The sequence below is a fragment of the Tigriopus californicus genome, chromosome 8, assembly GCF_007210705.1.
Source record: "Tigriopus californicus strain San Diego chromosome 8, Tcal_SD_v2.1, whole genome shotgun sequence".
Classification (NCBI taxonomy): domain Eukaryota; kingdom Metazoa; phylum Arthropoda; class Copepoda; order Harpacticoida; family Harpacticidae; genus Tigriopus; species Tigriopus californicus.
The window spans coordinates 6,373,087-6,395,310 of NC_081447.1; the positions used below are offsets into that span (position 1 = coordinate 6,373,087).

The 22,224-nt window shown below is 39.5% G+C and overlaps 1 protein-coding gene and 1 long non-coding RNA gene across 2 annotated transcripts; one reads left to right on the forward strand and one right to left on the reverse strand.

Moving 5' to 3' along the window:
- Positions 1 to 2,792: 2,792 nt before the first annotated feature.
- LOC131885509 (protein APCDD1-like) lies at positions 2,793 to 17,718 on the reverse strand. Its single transcript, XM_059233571.1, has 7 exons — positions 17,588 to 17,718; positions 17,274 to 17,523; positions 12,419 to 12,767; positions 11,172 to 11,441; positions 10,507 to 10,864; positions 6,045 to 6,309; positions 2,793 to 3,432 (listed from the first exon to the last, which is right to left on the reverse strand). The coding sequence occupies exons 2-7, from the start codon at positions 17,287 to 17,289 to the stop codon at positions 2,906 to 2,908; spliced, it is 1,785 nt and encodes a 594-aa protein (XP_059089554.1). The 5' UTR covers positions 17,290 to 17,523; positions 17,588 to 17,718; the 3' UTR covers positions 2,793 to 2,905.
- An 89-nt stretch (positions 17,719 to 17,807) lies between these two features.
- Positions 17,808 to 18,750, forward strand: LOC131885510 (uncharacterized). The gene is made up of 3 exons (XR_009373849.1): positions 17,808 to 17,927; positions 17,986 to 18,126; positions 18,287 to 18,750. It is a non-coding gene; the product is annotated as an uncharacterized LOC131885510 (long non-coding RNA).
- The last annotated feature ends 3,474 nt before the right edge of the window (positions 18,751 to 22,224 follow it).

The following is a 22,224-nucleotide window of genomic DNA, read 5'->3' on the forward strand; positions in this document are numbered from 1 at the left end:
ATTTTGTCTCTATCATGTATTGAAACTTATTTTAGCAACAAAATATTTCTCAAACAATTTCACTTTGACATCATTATTATGCTGGTGCTGAACTCAGATTTTTTTTTATCTTGCAATATTAAAAATGTTCTAGACGCTGGTTAAGCTGATCAATCTAAAGGGCAGAGTGAACAAAGCAAGAATCTTTTCCCCATGTAAAATGGGTTCAAATCCTGATGCAAGAAACTATTATGACCGAATGTCCTTTTCATCTACCCATTGCTTGATGAGATGGGCAAAAATAACCCTTACGGCCCTCCAGATCGTGTCGGTTTGGGCAAGTCTATTTGCATTTTTTTTTGCAAATTCATGTGATTCTTTACTGCAAATTTGCGGTCAATAAGGACTGATACATCCGACAGACTGCCTGCCAACGAATGATCTGCACGAACCAGCACACGCGTTCTCCACTCTATTTTCTAAGTCATCAAGGCAATTAGTTGACCCCAAGGATCTGCTACAAGGCTGGGGGTAAGACTATCAATTCTGAGCACTATATCCACTGTTTAATTTATAATTATATGTCTATCTTAATAAATAGGTTCGTTCATGTTCAGAACTACCGTTGTTTTAAAGACCATATTTCTCTACAAGTTTTGTCAGGGCCTACTCAATAGGGGATGTCAAGTAAAGGAAATTCAAGGAAAAATGTGGTCGGGAACCCTGATTTTGGGCATTTTGGGGAGAGAGAACCAAGACAAACATCACAGTCAACTCGCACCATTTGCCCAATGAATTTTCAATAATCCAGTGCTTTTGAGCAAGTTGTGTTACAAAACCCTACTAAATGAGCATGTATGGTGTTAATCAGTGAACGCAATAACAAATTGTCTCAATACCACAATGCTAATTGCCTAGACAAGCACGTAAAATGGAAAAAATGTCAAAATCCAATGCATGCACAGTGCGGTTTGGCTGGGCATGTTGTCTTTGATTTTACTTTGTGGAATAACGTCAGTTGTCCATGAACGCGTTTACTTGACTAGCCCCCATGGCGATGGCTGGAAAACTACATATTTTAGGACAGTTTGAAACAAAAAAACATAACCATTGATTTATTGAAGTATGGTCTTGATGAGTCAAAAAATCTGAAATATTGGTCGCCTAACTAGTATAAATAATCGTAACGAGTTACGCCATTACATTTTTTTTGCCCAGTAACAGTTGTGCAACGAATTGCTCTTTTTTACTTATTAATTGTAACTGTAATTCGTTCCTTTTATCGAGGAACGACTAACACCCTAATAGGGCATGTCAAGTGAAGGAAATTCAAGGGAATATGTGGTCCGGCACCCTGATTTTGGGCATTTTGGGGAGGGAGAATAAGGACAAACATCACAGTCAAGCTGCACCATCCGCCAATTGAATTTTCAATAATAGGGTGATTTTGAGTGAGCTGGATTGCAAAACCAAACAAAATGAACATGTTCGGTGTTTATCGGTGAACACACTATCAAATCGGCTCAATACCACAATGCTGTTTGCTTAGACAAGCATGTAAAATGGAATAAATGTCAAAATTCAATGCATGCACAGTGCTGTTTGGCTGGGTAGGTTGTCTTTGACTTTACTCCATGGAATACCGTCAGTTGTTCAAGAACGCGTTCACTTGACAAGCCCTACATAGACATACGCAGTTTCCTTGGCTCTTCAAGTAATGAACACTTTACTCCTCCTGCGTCACAATCAATCTAAAAAAATCCTTTTTGATTGTGAAAGAACGAAATCGATATCTTCAGACTGTTGTCCTCCTGGCCCTGTTCGGCCGGCCTAGTGCTTGCCAAAGGCCCGCATTTACGAAAGAAATCGTAGTCTTAGACTTCAGCAAATTTATTGCGAGTCTTCGTGGCCCCTTCATCACTCTTCAGCGCATGGCATCAAAAAAGCCAAACTTTACGGCTCAAATTTCCTGTAGATCCCAGCAATTTCCGATCTCAAATAGACGAGCAATGTACGATGGTCACACTAGGGATAGCATTGTTCCATTGAGAATGTTCTGGGTAAGCCACGAAACCATGTAGATTTTAAAACATACTCCCGAATTGTGCCTTTTCAGACGATTTCATGATTACTTTATCTATTTGACAACAAAATTCAGATTGATAAAATATTGGCGAGTTCGTAAATGATTAAGAAACAAAGTTCAATTTGCTGCCCTGAAATAGGCGTTTTTTTGAAAGTGTACTCTGAATGTGGAAGATCAGGGCCAAAATGTGCTCTTGATGATATTGAACCTGTTCGTGTGATCAAGTTTTATTGACTTTCCAATGCTTCATAGCTCACATGTCCATGATTAAACACGCTTGGCTTTAACAACCTCTTTCTGAGTGAATTTGTCAAGTATTTGGTTTTCAGAATATCATACTAAACTTGTTACATTTTTCCATGATATATGATTCCACAGGTTACTACCAGGGAAGCTGCGTAAGTATGGGAATTTCTGATGGAAGAAAATGTTACTGCAAATATTTGCCATATTGGTTGCATTTTACTGTCACTATATCTAACATATTTCAAAAAAAAAAATACAAATTCTTTTAGCAGGGATGTTGAAGAATAGCCATGATAAGGTAATAATTGTGAAATATCGCTCATTTCGATTTTACGGAATTAACTAACTGGTAACACCATTGCATTTTTCCGAGGAATGGCTTTTTAGCTACGTAATTACAGCTTTGACCAAAGGAACGGGAACTGTGACTCATTGTTTTTTATGGTGAACGACAACTGAATTGTAAATGCAGTCGACATCTGATGAGGTTAGCACTGGTTTCAAAAGGTCTTGATCATGTTTTATTTCACGAGATGATATAATATTGTGCAATCGCCACATTGGAATTTGGAAATCTTTGACAAATGGGTTGGCTCATTTCGGCATCACGCTCCAAAAGTTTACGATTATTGTACTTAAAAAAATCCAGACATTGCTTCTGATGCCATTGGCAACATTCCGAGACATCCTTAACGCTTGGGCCAATGGAAACAGCTCGTTGGTCAGGATGTGATAGCCGGGATCTATGTGACACTGAATCAAAGGCGGCTGATAGGATGTGGGCCGGGTAAAATAGGTGGATGAAGATTCGCGTTGATCCGTGTCCGTTTGTCCCAAGTACAACAAGAGGTGGGGCTTGGCAAAAGCATTCGCTCGTTGATCGATCTCAATTTTTAACAAATCCTTTTCAATGATTGGAATTTTTAATCCCATGGCCTTACAACCATTGGTTTGGGTAATATCCTGATAATCGTCCAGCCTCCATTGGCCTCGAGAGCCACAAGATCCGGTTGGTACAGCGTTCAATTGGCGAGCTAGGGACTCTGTTTGAGGCTTGATTGAAGCCTCTTTTATCTTGAACTCGAAGTTGGAACCGCCATCTACTTTGGAGGATAATCCACCTGAAAAACCAAGTTGATAGAATGATGATTAAAGACTATCCTGAAGCTAAGCTTGATTAATTGAGTTTGGAAGAAAACTTCAAAACGAAGATCAAGGTAAGAGCATGCCTTGGAAGTGCGCCTTACGCCATTTGAAGGCTTTTTTCGAAGAAAAGTCGTGTTCATGCTTTCTCATTAGAGGAAACCTGATGAAGATAACTGAGATGCCAAGGTTGTTTCTTTCAAACAAATGCATTGCAAATGGTTGGAGCGCGTTTCCAAGACAGAAACTTGGAATCCAAAACATACAATACACTTTCAGGTTGTTTGGTTACCTTTTTCATGAATCAGCTTTATCGAGACTAATTGCCCTGAACTTTTCTCGTCACGATTGGCAATCCCTGTCCCCCAATAAACTCCCATTCATTCATGCTAATCCCATTCATCCCCACATTAACGCGATTAAGACGTGCTTCAAGTCGTCCAAATTTTTGTCCACCAATCACGCCTACAACCATCAGCCAAAATGGGCGGAGACATCTTGTCTCGCGTTTGATGAATCTTGGCGAAAGAGAACAAGAAACCAACCCATTCGTCACTTCTGAGGAACCAGGCCAAGTTCCAGCGATGACATGACACCCTACAGCTCCGGTGCATAAGGTATTGTAACTTGACAAGCCTTTCACTTGATAAGCAGTGGAAGTGCCCCTAGGGAAATATCTAACTATGGTGGCATCCTATTCATATTCAAATGTGCCCATAATTGTGCCAGGGTATTCCAGAAGATACAAAGGTGGCTCGATTTTGTTGCAAGGCAAGAGTTTCTCCTCTTTTCACGAGTAAAAAACTCGACAAAAGTGACGGAAGTTCAAAGAAGAAAAAGGAGAAGTTTTTCATTTACAAAAATTGGTCTTCGTAGACATAGTTTAGACTCTCATCGGCACAAAAGAAACCAAACCTCAACGCTGGAAACTTTAATTCATAACTCTCTGATCACTGGCTTGTAAGAAAGTTTCTGGTCACCAGTGAACAAAAAGTAAATTTCATGAATCACATTTTGTTTTTAATTGCTTCGAGTCCAAACTATATGTTGAAAACCCTTTATAAAAAAATTGCGTATTTGATGGAAGTCCTTTTCTTCTAATGAGGCTTTTCCAAAGTTTAAGGTATTTTTTTCTTTAGTGAAACTCAGACAAGCCAAATTTGCTCTTTACTTCAAACTCGACAACATGCAAAGGAGAATTCTCGAAAGGTATATTGACCATCTAATTTTCTTCAAGTCTCATCTTTACAGACTACGAGCAAAGAAAGCAATGGCTGTTGTTTAAATAGCTATTACTCGGAACAGTCTTGCATACAGGACTGAGCTGCTACTGGAGTAACGGTAGTAGTAGGGTGCAAACTTTTTTGAAATGACCAAAGTTTACTGATTGAGTGGTTGGGACAGCTCGTCATTCATCGTGTAAGCGAAACCGACCGGCCTCTCTTTTGATTAAGCGCTGCATGGCCGACCTGATGAAAAAAATTCTGGTAGTATAAACTTACATTTACCACTTTGAATGGTGGTCGAAAACTGTCTGTGGACTCCCCAAGTTGCCCATCTCTTTGAACTGGATGTTAAGAAATACAATCGTTGTCTTAGAGGACAAAAGTGTACCAATTGATCCTCTTTTTGACCTGAAGAAAATCGTAGTTGGGCTTGCAAGGAATCTCGATCAAATCCTGATCGATGTATCGTTGTTCCCTTTGGAACAGGATTGCATTGAATTTGATCAACTACTCGAGATGCCCGTCTTCGATCGACTTTCCTTCCACATCTCAACTTTGTACCAAGTGGCCAAATGGGATTATCTCGGGATTTCGCAAAGTGCACCGCTAACAAAGCATTTCTAGTAGAAACCTCAAATTTTCAAGAAAAAAAGCGAATGGACACTTAATTTTGGCATCTTGAGATTCAGAAATCTGACGAATTTTGATTTAAATTTCATTTTTGGATCAACACTTGATCATGTAGGAACCAATTCAGATAGTTCAGGTTACAAGGCTCCTTTTCACATACTCCTTCAATAGTCCGTATGCTTTGTTTGTTTCCTTAGCGTAGTACACCTTAAGTATAAAATTCAGTGCACGTTACACTGTAGTAATAAACTGCTGTCATAGAAAGTTAATCTAATACAATCTGTGATGCACTGATAGTAGTACCCATATTTTATCCAAATCTGACATATGATTTAAATTTTTTCTCATAATTAACTCAAGTTTTGCTCTGCTCATTTAAGGACAAGTCAGATGGCGCCCCTCATGACGGTACTCTTTCTAATGCAATGCATTAACATGAACATGCACCTAAAGCAGGTTTGCCATACACTACTATGGCTACCATGCCTTGTGCCTTCAAAGCAAATGGGTTCTTTAGCACTTTGCTCGATTGCTTGCCAACACAGGGAAAGAAAATTTGCTCACCCCATCTCATGCAATAGCACAACATCTAAGCTAGCATCTGGCTTTGAAAACTGTCACTCCATTTGACTGACATTTATTCCTATTCTCCAGGTTATCCCGTTGAAAACAGGGAGCCGTCAACTATTGTACAGTAAGTGCAATTCTAAAATGAGAATCCAAACTTGACTTACTTGGGAGAAACTTGCCCTTGGCAGATATTTCGAAAACACTTTTGGTGCAGAGCTCGTCTGAAAAATAGCGATAAGTACCCATCCAGGTGCGATTGGGCAAAAAGCGCAGTCTCCGTCTCAAAAACAACGTGTTTGGCCTAGTTTCACAACGAACAGAGAGCCACTCGCCCTGCGGGGCCACGGAAATAAATGGGCGTGGATGGAGGCGTGGAGGTTGGTCTGATGTAGCATGGATGACCTTGTGACATGTTTTACATCGGTACACCTGAAGAGAAATGTATTTGTATTAAATGAGATCTGCTATGTCATCCATAGCAAAAGAAGGGTAACAAGGTCTCTAATACTTTTTTGTTTTTAGAGAAGATGAAAATGCTCAAACCGTTCACTCAAGAAGAGGCATAATTCTTTAGCTTTTTAATCAAAGCGTTCACTCCTTTTTATTATACTGGGCCTTAATTCTACTTCCCACTTCCTTTTATTTTATTGTGAAATTTGGACTTGTTTTGAAATTGAATGGGAAATTGGGAGAAAAGTTTGCATTGAAGGTATGCCTGATAATTTCGTAATTCAACACCAAATTTGACCTTCCTTTTTTTAAGCTTGTTCATCAAAGTCAAATTTCATAGGGCCAATAAGCATGTATATAAGTTCTTGGCCCTTAATATTATGGGCATTAAAATTGAATGATTAGAGAAAAAGTCAGATGTAAGTTTAACACAATTCCACTACTGAATTTATCCCTCTGCCTATCTGACAAGTAATAGTTTTTCGCAATGAGATAAATGCTAATCTGAGTATCTTAAAAGTTCAGGGAATAAAAGAAAGCAGTTTCCAAAAAAGAAACAGTATAGTTGTGCAAGTGATCCTTCTGATTTTTACACAATTCTAAGAGATCCTCTGTTTGATTTCACATTCATGAAAATGATTTGTCAATTTTAAATTAGTTTCTTTTGTTCTTGCAGTTGCAGAATTGAGGTGAAGCAGCACATTTAGCCATATTGAAAAAATTCGAGACTTGCATCAGAACAAGATTGTGCAATATTAGCTCTCAAAAATGATATAATGTTCCGTTCCCTATAGTAGTCATTAGCCAATGCTATAGTTATCAAATTATACAATTATAAGCGGACCTACCAATATGTTATGGCTGCAAGCCATATGTATAAGTCACTCAATACTTTGTAAACAGACACTTATTTTTATGAAGCTCAAGTCGTCAATATTCTGCCATTCCTGGTCAAACCAAAGCAGAAGAAATCATTGGTCTCTTGCTAGTTAAGATACCTGCTACTGAATGTGCTGTACATTCGGTATGATTTGAGTGACATCCGTTAACAAGGGAGGAAAAGTTCCTTCCTGTACCATTAGAAGGAAAGTTTTTCTCGTAGTTATCGAGTTTTTCTCCATCATTGGCAAAGCTTCAGCGAGAAAGCAATTTCAGATAATCTAATTTCGGATAATATGAAAACCAAGAGCAACCAATAGGTCCGTTGTTCAACAAACATGGCATTCTGGCATTGAGGTCCAAGACCTTCTCAAAATTGGCATTTGCATACTTATTGTAGCCTAATCGAAAAATGAAACTAAGTGCTGAGAAGGATTGTTGGTGTCCTTTTTATTTGGATTTCTTTTGAAAACAATATTAACTCTTGCCCATGCATCCACAAACCTCCTAATGATACCTTCGCAAAGCGATTCGATCATAATAAGATATCATTTTTGAACTTCTTCTTTTGGCCAAAAATAATGATGAATTGCTGACTAGAGAATCGAATGTAAATCTGCAGCCGCAACACGCTAATAACACCCAAAATATTTTATAATGTGTGAAAAAAGGGAATGAAAGCCAAGATATTTTTCTACAATATTATCTGTAACTTTTTTCCCTCGTTATTATCTTAGAGGGCAATCTGCCGCGGATTTGCCAACGTTGAAATTAATTGGCTGAACTTTTGTTTCTATGTGGTTACGTATACCTAAGATTAAGGGTCTCAGTATTGGATCATATGGTAAACCGTTTATCCTTCACTTTGAATCCAGTGCATTGATTTATATTTTCGATCTAGGATGTACTATAAATTGTACTGTAGAATCTAATTCACTCCAATCGTATCCAATCATTTGGGCCAAAAGACATCAATAGTATTTGAGGAAAATACGAGAAAGGATGTCCAACATATTGGGACAAAGAGAGGAGGGCTCGTAAGAAGTTTCAAACCTAGGATGGATCCACTTTTCATTGGAAGTTCCTTTTTGCTCTTTCTTTCTCACTCTCTTTCTATCCTAAAAGTGTCCGTTTTGTATGGCTAGCTCAACGACAGCCGTGGGAAATTACCAATCTTATTTGGCCAATACAAAGCCAGACTTGGTCATGAAAGCAAGGCAAATGGAACAGATACGGACGATCTTATTGACAGCTTTAGATGAAAAATGCCCAAGATGTTTGAGACTGATTTGTAATCCAACCAAAAACAAACATCCTCAAGTTGAAGATTAAGCACCTCAGAGCTATGATTAGTGGACGGTTTCAGGAACAAAGTTTCCCCTTTAATTAATGTGGAAACTTTGATGCTACCCAAATGAGGATAATCCAAAACCCACGTGGTCTTTAGATAATCTAAGAAATCGCTTCCACCTCTTCTGTCAATCTTCTTAGCCAGAATATTTTGAAAGGGAATTAATATTTTCGAGATTGGTAACATGGTTTTTATTTCATCCATACGATCATTATGACCCGCTTTGTGTCCGCAGATTCATTTGCTTGAAACATTACAAACCATCTAAGTCAAATCCCAGCTATTTTCTTTGATCCGCTCTCGTTCCAGATTTCAATTCCCCTAGGAAATTTTGATGAGAATTGCAGGTCTTTTGCAATTATATATGATTTTGGATGAAACGAGAACTTTCTTGATCTTTCCAAGCGAATACATTAGGCGATTGTACGCTCACTAACTCCACAACGTGCCTCTTTGGTGACATTTTTTATCACGGGCCTTTATAGCTAAATTTGCAACCCTCAACTTGCCTTGGTGGATGCAAATTTCTAGGAGACAAGGGCTTTTTCTTTCGGAACGATTTGCCCTTAAAGGTCAAGGATTGAAGGAGGGTCTGAAAGACCACGGTCAATGTCAATACTTCGACTTCTCGATTCAAGCCTGAATTTCATTTGCCGGGTTCAAGATTGCTTGTTATAACGAATGAAGACTCGACATCTCTTATAGAGACCCACTCGATTCCTTATTGTATCCATCAACTCCAAAACAACCTCCTCATCTGTATTTTCTTGGCACCAAGGGGTCCCGCAATGAATGAGAATATTGGCCAGAAAAGGCGACCCTTTTTCTACGGTTTGACGCAAACTGATCGTGACACGAGCCATTATGTTCCTGTGTTCGTTTCATTAAGGAACTTGGGCACGACGTGACAAGGCTTGTGGGGGGATTCCAGTACATCCAGCAGGTCCCCTAGTTTGAGTTGGGCCATTGCCAAACAAGGGCCAAATAACCAATCGAAGAAGCTCTGGCAAACGGATGCCCTCCAATTTGAACTTGCATTAGCTTCAGGCGGTTTTGACGTCTGGCTTTGACTATAAAGTATTTACACACCCACTGGAATGACCCTGAAGTTGGTAAATGGCTAATAAAGAGAAACTTTTCCACAGGTTCTCTTCGAGGTTTTCCTTGATTCGAGGAACCAGAGATGGTGCCGAAATTGGCACTTTTACTGTCATCCTGGGTGTTGTTCCATGACCAATAAACGTCAATGACGTCACATCTAAAGTGAGATCCATATGGGAAAGTCAATGAGACCATCTGAGGTAGCAATAGTTTCTAAGCTAAGGATGGATAATGCTAAATCAAAGCGGCCTTAGATTGTCGTGATCAATGAGTGTCTTAGGTACCTTTCATCTGAAGAACCAGTTTGAAACGATTGGGAGCGAGTGCAGCCAGCTTAGAAGGGCTCAACTTTAGAGCTACGACATCCAAAGAAAGTGCAATCATTTGGCATTCCCAAAATCACAATTGCACTATTTTTTGGCATGAATGTTTAATAATAATCGACCAATATCAACAACAAAAATTCATTCTTGGCACTTCCTTGGCCACGCTAACGGAAGAGAGTTGTCACCTCAAGGGTTAAGGAGCTTACCAGTTCAGCCAATCCTAATTCGTTCATAGATCAGATATTATATGAAAATGAGACTAAAAAAAGCTATAAATATTTTCTTTTCATCTTGATCTACTGGGGATTTCATTCCCAATATCAATAAAAAAAGTCAGTAAAAAATCGCATGGTAATTTCATTACTTTCTTTAGAGGCACCCTGTAACAACGGTCAAGGTAAGAGCTTGTATTCTATCCTGCATTTCCGCCGCTTTACTTCTCCTTCCATTGAGAGTGTGCAGTAGATTAGTGTACATGTGTGCGTAGTGTGAGGGTGGCAAACTCTTGATTCCCCATACCTGGTTAGCGTTGATTAGGCTGTAAGGTTGCATGGCCGTCGGGCGATACTTTCGTTGTTGGTGAACATCCGTGTGAATGTCCCCTAATAGAAGCTCGAGATGATGCGTACGGAATTTGTGGTGGTGTTTTCGAATAGGTCTTCGTTCAATCCTCATAAGTTGGAGCTCGTGGAAATCGAGGTTCATCGAATCAAGACAAGCTTCATCTCGGAAGTGAGGCACCCAATCTGTTAACGAGACGGGCAATGATTTCCCAACTTTGGCCACGTCAGTCAAGTAGACAATCACCATCTTGCCCGTTCTCCACCGGGATCGATCGCCTATCAGTTCTTGAAGGAACGAGCACGACCGGGTCGTTCTGAAATGAAAGTCACCACATTTCATCTCAGTCATTTCGGGACAAGATCCGTTTGATCAAAGGATCTGTAGAACACGCTGCAGGCGTTTCTTTCCACTTGTTTAGGGTCATTCGTCATTTTCGTCATCGTCAGTCTCGCCATTGGTCCCGTCTTTTTAACCAAAGTTAACTGATGTTTTCCTGCTCAAGATGTTGAAAATATTGCCTTATCGTCGTAAGTAACCACGTGGGCAGTCTGCACTGCTTTCTTTTGTTATTGTGACCATTGTGCAAGAGGAAAAAAAATAACAAGGTTTATTTGCCTTACCTTTTGAAGAGCTCGTTACTCGCTTCTTGAGTGAAAGGAACAATCCCAACTCTGCTGATTGTGGGTTTCATCTCGGAGGAACCTGGGACGAGCCAAGATGATCTACCATACTTAAGAGTTCCCCATACCTTCACCATATATAAGGGAGTTATACAATCGCGGTCAGAGTAATGGTACTGATTCAAAATGAAGCTATCGTTATTGTCCTCGCCATTCGAACGAAAGAAGTATTGTCGAAGTAAGAATTGGCCACCAGGGCGCACTTCACACCTATAAAAGAACAAAGATCCCCATTACTGAATGAACAATACAGTTATTGATGAACGAGGCCGTCCAATCCCATCTTGATCACTCATATGTCTGGGAATAGCTATTAATGCTCAAGTGGAGCATATGAGCTCCCTACCAAGTGAGTTCTTTGAGAATCTGACATGTAAAAATGGGACAATGTGCTTTGTGAAAGAGGATGATTTATTCAAGGCAACAGTTTTTCTTGGTACTCAGCATGAAAAATGGAGCTCAAAGTGAGGAGGGGGCAATACGAAGTTAGGGGAGCATAATGGGATTTCCCAAGACGTACCACCATCAATTAAGACGGCCACTAGTAGCACTCAGATATGGGTTGGTGCACCATTGTCCGACTAAGAAATATTCGTGGAAATGACTAGTCGCGTCTCAATTATTTGGTGGACGCAGAGCAACCGATCACATTTACCGCATCTTCTCCCACCCCAAAAAAGACCTTCATATGCAGTTTTTGTGCCAAGAGTCTCTGCGTCGTATTTGGGCGGCCATGTGTCGTTGGGAGTTCATAAGTGTCATGCAGTAAACCATTGGTTATAGGCTGAATGAAAATCGATTTCGAAATCCAGACGGTTCTTTCTGTGAAGGAAAAGAGTACTTTGTTTAAACCTGCATCCACGTTGAGGTAATGTACCCATCTTAAGGGTATTCGTGCTAAACAAAGTCGTGTTCTCTGTCCTATCGTGCATGGTATAGAGGGAGAAAAAAGCTTCTCACGCAACAGTTCAAGTTCCTATGTGCACACACTGGATTGAGTTTGGGGCATGGCATGTATCCAAAACTATGTTTGGCTATCCATGATTACGTACTAAGTGAGGTCCCAACCGAGACCTTCTCTAGCTGGAAATGTAGATCTACTGTCTTGGAAAAATAGTTGTTGCCTATGTGAACAGGAGGGGATAGAGAGAGATCTCGGGGTTACCTCTCCAAAGAGCACTACTCACTGTGATGACACCCATTGGCCTGTCAGATGATCTTGGACGTCCATCTCTTGAACCCGACTCTCCAATTTTCTCAAGTGCTGGTCCATTCGATCGCAAAGGTCATTGTCTTGGCCAATGAGAAGACCATATGGCAGAATGTGGGACTGGTTGGTGTGAGGTGAAGTGGTTTCATGCCTCAGAAGTGGATCATTTCCGATGGCATTTGGGCCCTCTGATTCTGTAATTCCCTCAGGCAATGGTTTCTTCCAACCTTTTGCGGTTTGGTGATGATGGTCAAAGCCCAAGATGCTCAAAGACAATGTTGACCAGATGACGGTGGTAACTAAGGCCTTGGAAAGGCCGGTAGCAGCTGGAAAGCAATAGGAGTCCTTCGGATTATCCACAATTTCGGACGGACAATGATGATTGAAAGCAAAGCTCAAGATAAGTAACGAAGGAACAAAGGTTCTAAGAAAGCGACCAATCGTTGGGTTGGACCAAGGTACGCGTATATCATTATACCACTACAAGGAGAGGAACGGGATTGGAGGCAATAAAACCTCATTATTATGGCCGTGATAGCCTTCGAGGAAAGAAGACTGGGAACGGATACAAAAAGAAAGTAATTCGGAAGATTGGAGAAAGAGAGAATTTTTTTTTGTTTCTCTCAAGAAGAGTCTGAACCCTCATCCTCCACAGAGCATGTGTTGGACTGGACCAAAGGTTCGCCAAATGCATTAGATTTTGAACTCGAAACTAATTCAATTTTCGAAGCTAGTCTCAAATTTCGTGTCGAATTTGCTACCCATTCATTATTCATTGGCCTTTTCAGGAAAAAAATCAAAGCAGATTGATTACATTCATCAGATCATGACGTCAGAACAGGGTATTCCGGTACTTGAAGTGAGTCTTAAAAAGCAATCATTGCTGCATTGTTCTCCATGATGCAATTCATGTCGGTTATTTATGAGCCAAGAAAATTGAAAAAGTCATCTAGTGTCTCGAAAATCAAGTTGCAGGCTCGTCTCAAATCGATCCATCCAAAGACATGATTTTCATGTTTCCAATTAGGCAAGGGAGAGTACGTTTTCGGGACTGAAGATTCTTCCCTTCAATAAGATCCCAAACTTTTTGGACAAAGGAAGGTCAGACATTGGATAGCTAATCTTTCCTTTCAAGAACAAGGAAAGAGCGCATTCTTATAAAAGCTGAAGCCAGCTAGATATGATTTAAAAGGAGAAAGTTGGCTTTTTCTGGTTATAATTGCAATAAGCGAAGGAGAAGGAATAGCCAATTGACTCGAAGGCCTCACTAAAGTTCATAAATAGAGGGACTTGTTTTTTTGAAGAAGTTTAATTGCGTGTCAGATGAATCCCGTGGACTCATCATTAAGAGTCGAAATAAAAAGCTACCATTTTAATAAAAAAAACTTTTTTTTCTTTTTAAAATCAGTGAATCAGTAGAAGTAAGTGCAATTCGTTTGACAATACTTTATGGAAATTTGTTTTGCTTTGATCAACAATTGGTTGCATATTTCTTTTTCTATGACCTAATGCTTATTTGCGTCCTAAAGGTGGATGATTTACGTTGCCTTTCGATTTAATGATAAAGGAAATATCACTTCGGAGACTCAAACGTAAAACTCCAAAGTGCGCGTTTACAATTTGAAATGCCCTAAGCCGTGATCTTGGAGAAAGTAAATTGATAGTTTGAAGAATGGGTATTATCATTGTGAGATAAGCTAAGGTTTTGATGTGCCGATAGCAGGAAAATCTGTAAGATGCACATTTGACCAGACATCATTACACCCAATAAAATGTGATTTTCAAAAATCACATTGTTTAAAAAGGCTGATAGTTTATTCTTTAGCCTTTTTCAACTTCTATTTTATCAGCGCATGAAAAAATGTGAAATGTAATTTTGAAGGATTTCTCTGCAAAAAAATAGATTTATTTTATTTTAGCTCTTAAAAAAACAACATTTGCCCAAGGAGGTTCACAATCAATACATATTAAATAACCTATCATTCCGGCTCCCGCTCATAATAGAGCAGTTGAAACAGCTGAATAACGAAAACGACACAATCCAAACTTCAGCTTAACCATAGAAATGTGGATAGACCTTGTCAATTGATGGCCGCGACTTCGTCAAGATCGAATGACGATTGGTTTGAAATGAACATCATTTCATCTAAGGAGCCATAACAAAGGAGGAAATTACTCCTTTAGTGCGCTCATTTTGGAACACGTTACGGAAGCTATGCATGCCATTTCCAAAAAATGTGCGGACCTTCAAGGATAAACGGCCAACCAAAAGTATGTGCACGGAGGTATTTGGCAGCTACTTGGAAAAGAGAATGGGTTTCGGAACCAAGCTAGATTGTGAAAGAAACCAGACGGGCCTGAATGTCTTCTAATACAGAGACCAAGGGTTCCATGGAGTAGCTGGACCACGTTCCAAAGCTTCCCATTTGGAAGTTCGCAAAGTTCGACCAATGACCAAATTAGAGTTTAGAACTGGACTGGACCATGAAGAGCAAAAAAACACTTAGTCTTGAAATCAAGACTAAGTAAACATCTTGTTCTTGCGACTGAAATTTTCTGTCATTTTTGTTACTTCGATTTTGATACGTATTTCTTGTAGTGTGTCTTTCTTTGGATTGACAGGTCGGTTGGTCGATCTCAAAGCATATCCAACAATGTGATGCAACGACTGGAGGCAAGTAATTCTATTTCTCCAAAAGACACGTCACTTATCTATGCAAAGTTCAAGCGTTATAACCTCACTTCATTCATGGCAGTAATGCCGGTCCTTTTATCTTTGTAGAGTGTTATACAACTCCCACCTCCTACTTTATTGATAGCGATGGAATTTTCAATTTAGGTTCTTCCCAAACCCTTGATGTTCAATTTCAAGATAGCATTCTCAAAGTTACACCAGTCTCTTGGATTTGCATATTCAATAACACCAAATTGGAGTCGAATCCGTCCTTTGGCAACCTTGAAACACAAAAGCACAAAAGTGAGCCCATCTTTCATAAGTGAGTAGCTCAAGCGACGTTTCACAATCAAATCCATGTCTCAAAGACGCATGTCGACTCGCAGATATAGGGAAGATATTTTTTTCTATTTTGAAATAAACCGGATGCTAGATCTTTTAATTAGAGCTGAAGATTAAACGGTAATGAAAGTCGTTTCGTGTTCCATGAAACGTTCTTCTTCGTTACATTTTGTACTTTGTACCCTTCATTAGGATGAAACGAAAGTTTAAAGATAAAGCCGACTTCCTCTGGTCGACAGATCTAGCTGGAGACAGATTCCGAAATCTACGTACAACAAAAACCATCAACACCACATTCAAAGGTTGTCAAGATAAGATTTATTTGGTTGTAGATTGAATGCTACAGTAAGGTTAAACATTGGGTTCGCCTGGAAATATATTTCAATTCCAATTTAATATTACCGGGCACGACATTCTTTGCGTCAGACAGTGAGGCCCGAAAAGGAAAGGAAAAGGAGGAAGCCTGATGGAAAATGTTTCATTCAGAGATGTTCTTTCGAACTTTGAGAATTTCAAAATTGTGCTCTTCATTTCAAATGTGATATTGACAAAAGAAACAGGGGATGGTTTGAGATCCTCGTTTAGGGAGAGGAGAAGGAAGAGGAGGTCGAGCTGCAACTCTAAGTAAAAGAAGCGTGGGACACGATTGGTATTATATCGTAAAGGGCAGAGTAAGCCCTTGTAATCCCAATTCAATCTAGCGGGACAACTGGACTACTTTGACAGAAGGGGTTGGATTTTACTTTTTTGACAAGGGGCCAGTCCCTTATTGAAAGGATGTTTGATTTATTGTGAGTTGTCTCTGTACTAGGCCCAACCTAGACTGTAAAAGAATCATGCGACTTACGTTTACACCAAGATGGGTGAACTGATACTGGACCATTAAGATAAGGTATTGTCTTATTCAAATTGAAATTTATGATGCTAATGTGAGCAAAGATTTTCATGCGTCCTATGTAGTATTGTTTGTTAAATCAAGTGCTTCTTAATCCCAATTATCAATTGTAGATTCAAAAAATGGGACCATGCTTTTATAAAAGTATAGTAATGTGTAGGACACAAACCTATACGTAGAGATGTAAACATGTCGTAACAGAGAGTCGAGCATTATGGACTAACAAACACCCCAATTTTCAATTAATTCTCGGACTTGGTGATAAGATCACCAATGATTTTTGACGTGTACGGGCAATGTCAATGCGCTAAGGTACTAACCCCCCAAAGAAGGTGACAAATTTAACGTCCAGACAATTCAGAGGTCCAGGATAAATTACGAGGGATTACAACTTTTAAGCTTCCTGTAATTTCAAAGAAATACTCCTTTAGTTACTTTCGACATATCTAGGCAACTGGCTCAAATAGGGTCATGAAATTGTTACGGTCATCATCACCCTCTTCTAAGCATATTTGCAAATTTTCATGTCCGCGTCGTTCAAAGGTCCACTTATTACGTACAATATTTTCCTTTATCAACTGTCCTGTGAATACATTTGAGCCACCCAAGAACCTTTGTGTCGTAAGAACTATTTCATAAAACCACTTCCTTTGACGTGCAGGATTGGAATGAGGAATGGAGGTCACGTTGAAAAGGCGCTCATCAACTTCTGACCTGCTCTGCCCAAATGCAATATCCTCTTCTTTTTACCTTGTCCCACTCGCTATCTCCAAGAAAACGGGGGAAAATGCAACGATGACATTTTTGCAACACATGCATGCTGAAGAGACTCTTGGTTAGTGGTTTTATTGATCGTCACTGCTCATCATTTTTTTGCTTCAAAATAGCAGAATATTTACAAACCAAGCTGATAATACTCACATGTCTCAAAAGCCATAGCAAGCCTCACTCAGAAAGATCTTGAAAGCTAAGATATTGCCAAGGTCCATAAATGCTGAAGATTGAAGATTCAAAGACAGTTTTTGTGTTGAATCACCTTTTCGTTCACTCTAAGCACGTTGCACTTTCTTTCGTGATCGAAGTATGATTAGCGTCAAAGGAACGGTAATAATGTTTTCCGAATATCCTCCAAAGGTAATCCTCGTTTAGGCCCGGGAGGTACTCGAAAGTGCTTTGGGAATGAAGAAACACGAGCTAGGAATTGGTGAACTCCGTAAAGTGTGACTGAGTCTTACCCAAAGTGATCCCAGCAACCTGAGAAAAGCGTGGAGCGGCAGTGGACCTCTAAATGATTGTTCCACGAGAACCTTCCACTTCGAGTCCACCCATTCTAGATAGACACAACTATACAGTGTGAATACTCGAAAGAGGTCGAGGAGGCAGGTCTCTTCAGGGACAACAACCACGACGACGACGACAATGACGACGACGACGACGACGATGACAGCGTTGCAGAGACGGCCGAGTGGGAACAAGAAACAGGAAAAGGAGAAGAGGATCGAGGATTCAGGATCGAGGATGTGGAGGCTCCGGAGAGACCGTCCAAAGAAGAACGAGCAGAAGGAACGTTGTCGAGTGCGTAACATGGTAAAGGTGAAGAATATGGCCCTACTTCATTTCCTTCCGTTTCCAGACACCAAACAACACACGGACCTCAAACGGCGGGGAAAAATAAAGCCAACTAGAAAAAGAGGTTTGCCTTTATAACAAGGTTTATTGATGGGAAGGGGATTCTACGACGTGGCTGCTTCGAAATTCGAACCCACTGTAGTAGGTAGGGCTTATCTTTTTCTAACATTAAAACCTCCCGCGATTTTGAGAGAGTCCAATGCAGTACAAATAAGTGAAAATCTCGACTATTTCAATTGAGATATTCAAGGTATAATTTGCGAGTGCAAGGTCTCAGTCCTTGAAAATGTTGTTCTTTCTTTCAGTTTAGTGACAATCTCAAATGTTGTCAGAGATTTTCCGTTGATTGCTATTTGTCTTGACGCACATTTTGGTCCCATCTATGTTACAAGAAATGACGAGTTTTGTGGAAATTGTACTTCACCGATAAATGTCTTGCCTCGGAGAGGGCGTATTTACTCCGGAGCAGGAATTTCACGCTGAAGCTGTCATCCCGGAGCCCGGTTTGCCCATCTCAATCGCGCAGATGAAGATGGAGATTAATAGAACGGCTGCCTCCAATTCTCTCATACTTTCGAGTAACATATAATTGCACAAAAGGAATACTCCCACTTCCGAAAAAAATCCCTGGGCTTAAGAGAAACGTATTCTAAGCCCTCGACTTTTGAGGTAAAGCAGTTCAAGACCACTTTAAAACGACTGGGGACTTTGATTACTTGTCCGATGGCCCCGAAAGATTCCATTCCAGCAGTTGGCTCTGAAAAGACAAATTCAACAGATTGTTGGTAGACACTCTGCAATATACCAGGAACTTTTCCGCCACTGTGAAATGATCCGTGGATGACCCCATTCCTCTTTGAACCAAGCAAATAAGGAAGATTGTCTCCAGTTCTTTCAAGTGTGAACAAGGGAAATTTCAGACATTCCCGGGGAAAAATCTTTATAAACTCTGCAATTTCTGTACGTGCGCTACTTTCGGAAGATTGAGTTGTGCTTGGAAAAGATGCCTGAAAACACACACACATCAGATGTGGAGCTACAGTTCAATTTTCTCGAAATGCTATGGACTTTCCTTGCCATGCGGACATTTAAAAAAAGCCAAAGTTGTATTCAATCCCAAGGGAGGGTTCCCTAAACATTTCGAAATTTGATGGAGAGCAGACCACGACACAAGCGTAACATGCCAATCACTTTGACTTTTTGTGTTATTGCATTGCATTTCTAGTTTGAGAAAGACCCGCACCTACAAGAAAACTTTGAAAAACCCATTCATAAGACAAGTTCTATTAGAAAAGGAATAACTGATCATTTTTTTTTCTTCATAAGGGGATCTTGAAACAAGGATAACGTCTTGTTTCCAGATAAATTGCAAAGTGTTTGACCTTATAAGCCATTATGAGTGTAATCGGCCAACAAACGTATAACCTTCGTCGAAAAAACATCGATTTAGAATCAGACGTAGTAATCATTACAACCTAAGCCAAGTGGGTTTTCGTGAATTCGCCATTAGAGACTCCAACTAAAGTACGGGGGTAATATTATACTTATTGGGAAGTCATTTCCAAGTTGCGGTTAAAAACCGTAAGCGTTGGAAAAAAGTACATCAATCTTTACTGCAAGCATTTAAATGATTGAATGAGAACTATGAACATCAAGTCAATCAAGCAAACAATCAAATTGTCTCGAAAAGAAAAATGAGAGACAAAGCTTGCTGAAAGACCTTGTAAAGGCAATGAAGAAAATAGCTAGTGAAATGCCGACAAATGGCAAAAGCTGATTTGGAAATTGATACTTGGTAATCTTGTTTTAACCCATCCATTTAAAGAACAACCATCATCCATTGATGCATAAGTTATTTCCACTTGCACATCCTATTGTAAAATCCTCAAAAAATCAAAAGTATATGCATATCAGAACAATTTCTTTCATTGCTAAGTTGGTAATTTTCTTGATTAATCATAAAGAATTCTTCAAATAGCACAATTTCATTTAACAGCTATTGATTGTTATATGATTGTTGAAATAGTTATTCAATTAAATTGTTTTTTTTTTGGGTTGGAAGTGCTAAAAACTTGTGAACATTGTTACTAGTTTTTAGGACGAACTAAACTCCTTTCAATGTGAGTCATTCAAGTTGACTCATGGAAAGCAAGTGTTGCTCAGAGGACAATGTATTCGTTAAGAGTTTGCCCTACAATTGCAAGCCAGACCAACCTCTTTCTACAGTAGATGAGTTAAACCTGAGCAGGGCAGTTCAATGTTTACCGATTAAACTGGAGTAGGAAAATTTGCAAACACAAATTCACCCAAAACCGAAGATTTGCGGGAAAAAATTGAAGGATTTGTGTAATGCAGTGAAAATTTGCAAAACAAGCGACGGAAGAACAAAAAACATTCGGAAATTTTCGTGACGAAAAGTTTTGGGTTGTTCATTAGATCAAGAGATTTTTCACTTTGACTCTATCCTTCTAGGGGGGTCACGTTTTGGATAGTACTGAAATGATGTTGAAGGCGAATTTTACACGTTTCTTTGAGCATTAATGTTTCTCTTTTCGTTAATCTAAAGGCAAGATTAATATTAATTTTTTCAATCCAATGAGCACCATGTTCGTAATAAGAAATGTTCACCCAATCTCTCCAAGTAAAAGCACCAAAGCACTATGTGTAACCAGTCGAGTCACAACTTTTGTATTTTTTTTTCACCATTTTATTACTTATTTCAGACAAAATCACAACTTTAAAACGAGCTATTTCGACAAAAACTGTCAATTACTTGTCCAGCCCTTAATCAAGTTATCGCAATTGGGTGATTAAAAAACTGGACCACCTGAAGTTCGTTGACATAATCAGGATTTGCTATCATAATTAATGATCTCAAAGTTATGAAATAATATTTATTCACATCCTGGATCCTTATTTCAATCTTTTTGCATCCTGGGCCCGTTTTCACATTTTTATACATTTTAGGCATCTTTTGACTGATTTTATGTGAGCCAAAAAAATGTATTTTCACTATTTTGATAGGACACTGTCACCCTTGACGCGTGCCATCTCGTTCCTAGGACACATGTATATGATCCTGCAACCAGAGCATTAGTCGTTCCTTAAAAAAGGAATTATTTAGATGACCAACATTTTATTGTTTAATCAAGACCCTCATCGAGACCACACTTCTCAACAGAAATTGTGTTGTTGTTTTTTAGTTTCAAGGAGTCCATTTGAGGACTTTGTGTCAGCACTTAGTCCACCTAGAGGGACAAATTTGAACGTTATGTGGGACCAAATATTTAAGACATCATTAGTTACTGGGAATTACAGTCACAAGTTTGGGTAAAAAACAGGAAAACAAAATACTTTGAGGCAGTGCATGATATTATCAAACGTGGACAATTATCGTCTTGACATTGGATTAAAGATTTACTTTGGAGCTAAAAACGTTGTTACCAGAACTGGTCAATCCCACATGCCTCACTGGCGTCTTAATTCATCCTGAAGCAAGAATTCTTTGTTTTTTTTTGACAACTCAACACCTTAATTCAATTTTTATTCAAGATAAAAAGGTTTGAACCAGCAAATCTACGTCCAAATCAGGTGAAAAGACAGTAAACTGGCTATTTGAGCCAAAATCATGAGTGTGTTTTTCATAATATTTTTTGGGTTGAATGAATATCAAAAGTGCCACATCTGTAAAAATATCCCCCTTCTTAAAAGAAAGTTTCCAAAGAAGAAAACAGTGGCCAGCCACATAGTCGCCATTGAGGGAAAAGTTCCCACTCCAAATTCAAGTTGCCGTCAACTGAAAATAGTTGCAATTTTGCCCAAAAGCGGCACTCAAATTGGCCATTGGACATCGACAGTATGTATACAAATCCAAACCAACAAAAACAAAAATTACAAGGTTCCGTGGCTGGAGGCCAACACGTACTTGATATCGACTCCACGAGGTGTTAAAACTTTAGACCAATACTCGGAGTCACCCTGATCAATTCTCTGTTATTTCCTTTTCAAGTTGGCTTCTCAAAAGTGTCTTTGCTTTCGGTACTTCAAGTGAGTTCATTTCCATGACTAACTTATATAAAAATAGACCTCCAACTAATCCCGTCCAAAGAGGATCGATTAATGCTGTGAATACCGCCATTCGTTTATAGTTGCCATTTCCGATTTTCAGCCCAGTGTGAGTGTGAATCCAGTATGGCCGCTCCTCGTCGCGCTCCCGGTGGCGGCGGCACCTCGCCCTTCGGCT